Below are 2,334 nucleotides of genomic sequence, written 5' to 3'. Positions count from 1 at the left end.
TTATTACCAGTAGTAGTAGTAGTAATAGTGATATAATTTATTATCATCATCATTTTTATCATTATCATTGTTATTTTTGTTCTTATCATTTTCATTTTTATTATTTTCATTATCGTTGTTATTTTTTCATTATTGTCATCATCACTGTTATTATCATTATCACCTATTATTATTATTATTACTATGATCATCGTTCTCATTATCATTATTATTGCTATTATCATTATCATCATTATCATCTATGGTAATATTATTATCACTGTTATCATTTTTATCATTATTATAATAATAATTATCTTATCATTATCATTATTATGATACTGATACTGATAATGATAATTAAAAATATAATGATGATAGTAAAAATGATGATGATAAGAATAATGATGATAATGATAATAATGACGATAATGTTAATAATAATGATGAAGATAATTGTAATAATAATAGTAATAACAACAACAATAACGAAAATAATAATAATAATAATAATAATAATAATAATAATAATAATAATAATAATAATAATAATAATAATAATAATAATAATAATAATAATAATAATAATAATAATAATAATAATAATAATAATGATAATGATTATAATAATAATAATAATAATAATGATAATAATTTAGTGTGTGTGTGTGTGTGTGTGTGTGTGTGTGTGTGTGTGTGTGTGTGTGTGTGTGTGTGTGTGTGTGTGTGTGTGTGTGTGTGTGTTACAGCAAAAAATAACATAGGTATGGGGAAATTATCTTGACTACTGAAGTTGGCAAATATGATAGTGGCAGTAGAGTGATCGCGATATCGAGAACGGTTTTGGCAAGAACAAGATTACTCCCTTACTTGTTTTGAAATTGATAATTTTAGTTTCCATTTTTTCCGAGAATGTGAAGCTAAAGAAATGAAAAATATCGCATGCCATTCAACACAGACGAGTTTTCTAACTGAAGAGACCCTTTCGGATACGTCAAAATGCCCGATCGATTATGCATGAATGCGCATAGTTCCATTCACGCAAAGTCTCTCCACATTTGCAACTGAATGTTTTCACGTAATGCAAGACTGTCGACCTGGTTTACAAAACGACAATTAGCATAGATTTCTACACTGCGCAATTGCCATGCTTTGTACAGTAACCCCAAGCCAACATGTCTCTATGTCAATGCATGTTTTGTTTTGCAGAAAGTCATACATTATGCACACTGTTGAGTGGCGTCGATGACCGTGATTCTAACGCCGACTTGGTAGCTCTGCGAAAGATGTGCAGTAAACTTAATATAATTTCGCGTATTCAACCAACATCGGTACTTTCATCAGTGTATTCTTACACACCCGTGCTCGCTTGCATTTGTTAGCCAACTGTATGTATAAAACAAAAGAATACTTGGTTACAAAAATATATATATGTTAGCGTCTTTCCCCTTCAGTTCTATGTATCTATTACTGGCTTGTAGATTATACATTTTCACTTTTATATTTGGTATAGATTATGTGCCAAAAAATAAATCCAGCTTCAGGATAAATTATTACACATGCGACGGGTGTGTTGAGCCGGATTGATTTATACGCGAACGAGACTTACAGAAGGGAGCCAAGCACAAGAAGTTGCGATTCAGAAACCCCACACTCCCAATCTTTATTCCAATATACAGAGTAATTGAAAAAAATAAATAACGTAAACACCTAAAAGGAAACTAAAATACCATTTAGAAAATTGTTATTTCTTTATATAATTTTTATTTTCAAAATGGTATTGTGTCGGCATGAATCGCGAGCAGAGGCGGGAAAAGGGCGCAGCAGAAGACGAGTCTCGCTCAGTCGCCGAGATGGCGGTGCCAGCGACGAGTGTGGTGGTGCTCGACCGCGGCAACAATACCACTTGTACCGTCAATTTACACGGTAAGTAATCTCATTGTTCTTAGAGTGTAAATTGGTAGATAGTTTAGCTGCCGGTCCATCCGTGGGCCCAAAAAGGGAAAACACTTCCGCGGAAAGGGAAGAAAATGAAAAAGTAGTGGAGGGAGATGTGGCAAAGGCACTGAGACGCCCGCGCGTGATTTTGGTCTGGTGTGGCGAGTTTTTTGCATCCTCTTCGAAACTCCCCCCGGCTCGGCGAAACAAAGGAAATTCAGCAAAACGCAAAATATACCGTCTTCTAGACACTTGCAAATCAGTTGCTTATGTCACGGGGATTTCGGAGAGCGTCGTGTCAGGTTTCAACATATCAGATTTATGAAATGAGCTTCCTCTGAAGGCCGATCGAGGGGTATTTTTTTCCCTCGACGGGGAGGGGATGTGCCCTGGACGGAACCCCTTACGCCGGGGATA

General features: G+C 34.7%; 1 protein-coding gene across 1 annotated transcript in view; it reads left to right on the top strand.

Moving 5' to 3' along the window:
• The window catches only part of LOC113827664 (uncharacterized), a 31,398-nt gene that overhangs the window by 2,754 nt on the left and 26,310 nt on the right, over positions 1–2,334 (top strand). The window contains exon 2 of the mRNA XM_027380564.2: positions 1,785–1,905. Coding sequence (XP_027236365.2) covers positions 1,785–1,905 — 121 coding nt within the window. The remainder of the gene's footprint in view (positions 1–1,784; positions 1,906–2,334) is intronic.

This window comes from Penaeus vannamei, chromosome 7 (assembly GCF_042767895.1).
Source record: "Penaeus vannamei isolate JL-2024 chromosome 7, ASM4276789v1, whole genome shotgun sequence".
In the NCBI taxonomy this organism is placed as follows: Eukaryota; Metazoa; Arthropoda; class Malacostraca; order Decapoda; family Penaeidae; genus Penaeus; species Penaeus vannamei.
This window is presented reverse-complemented; position numbering and strand designations above follow the sequence as displayed.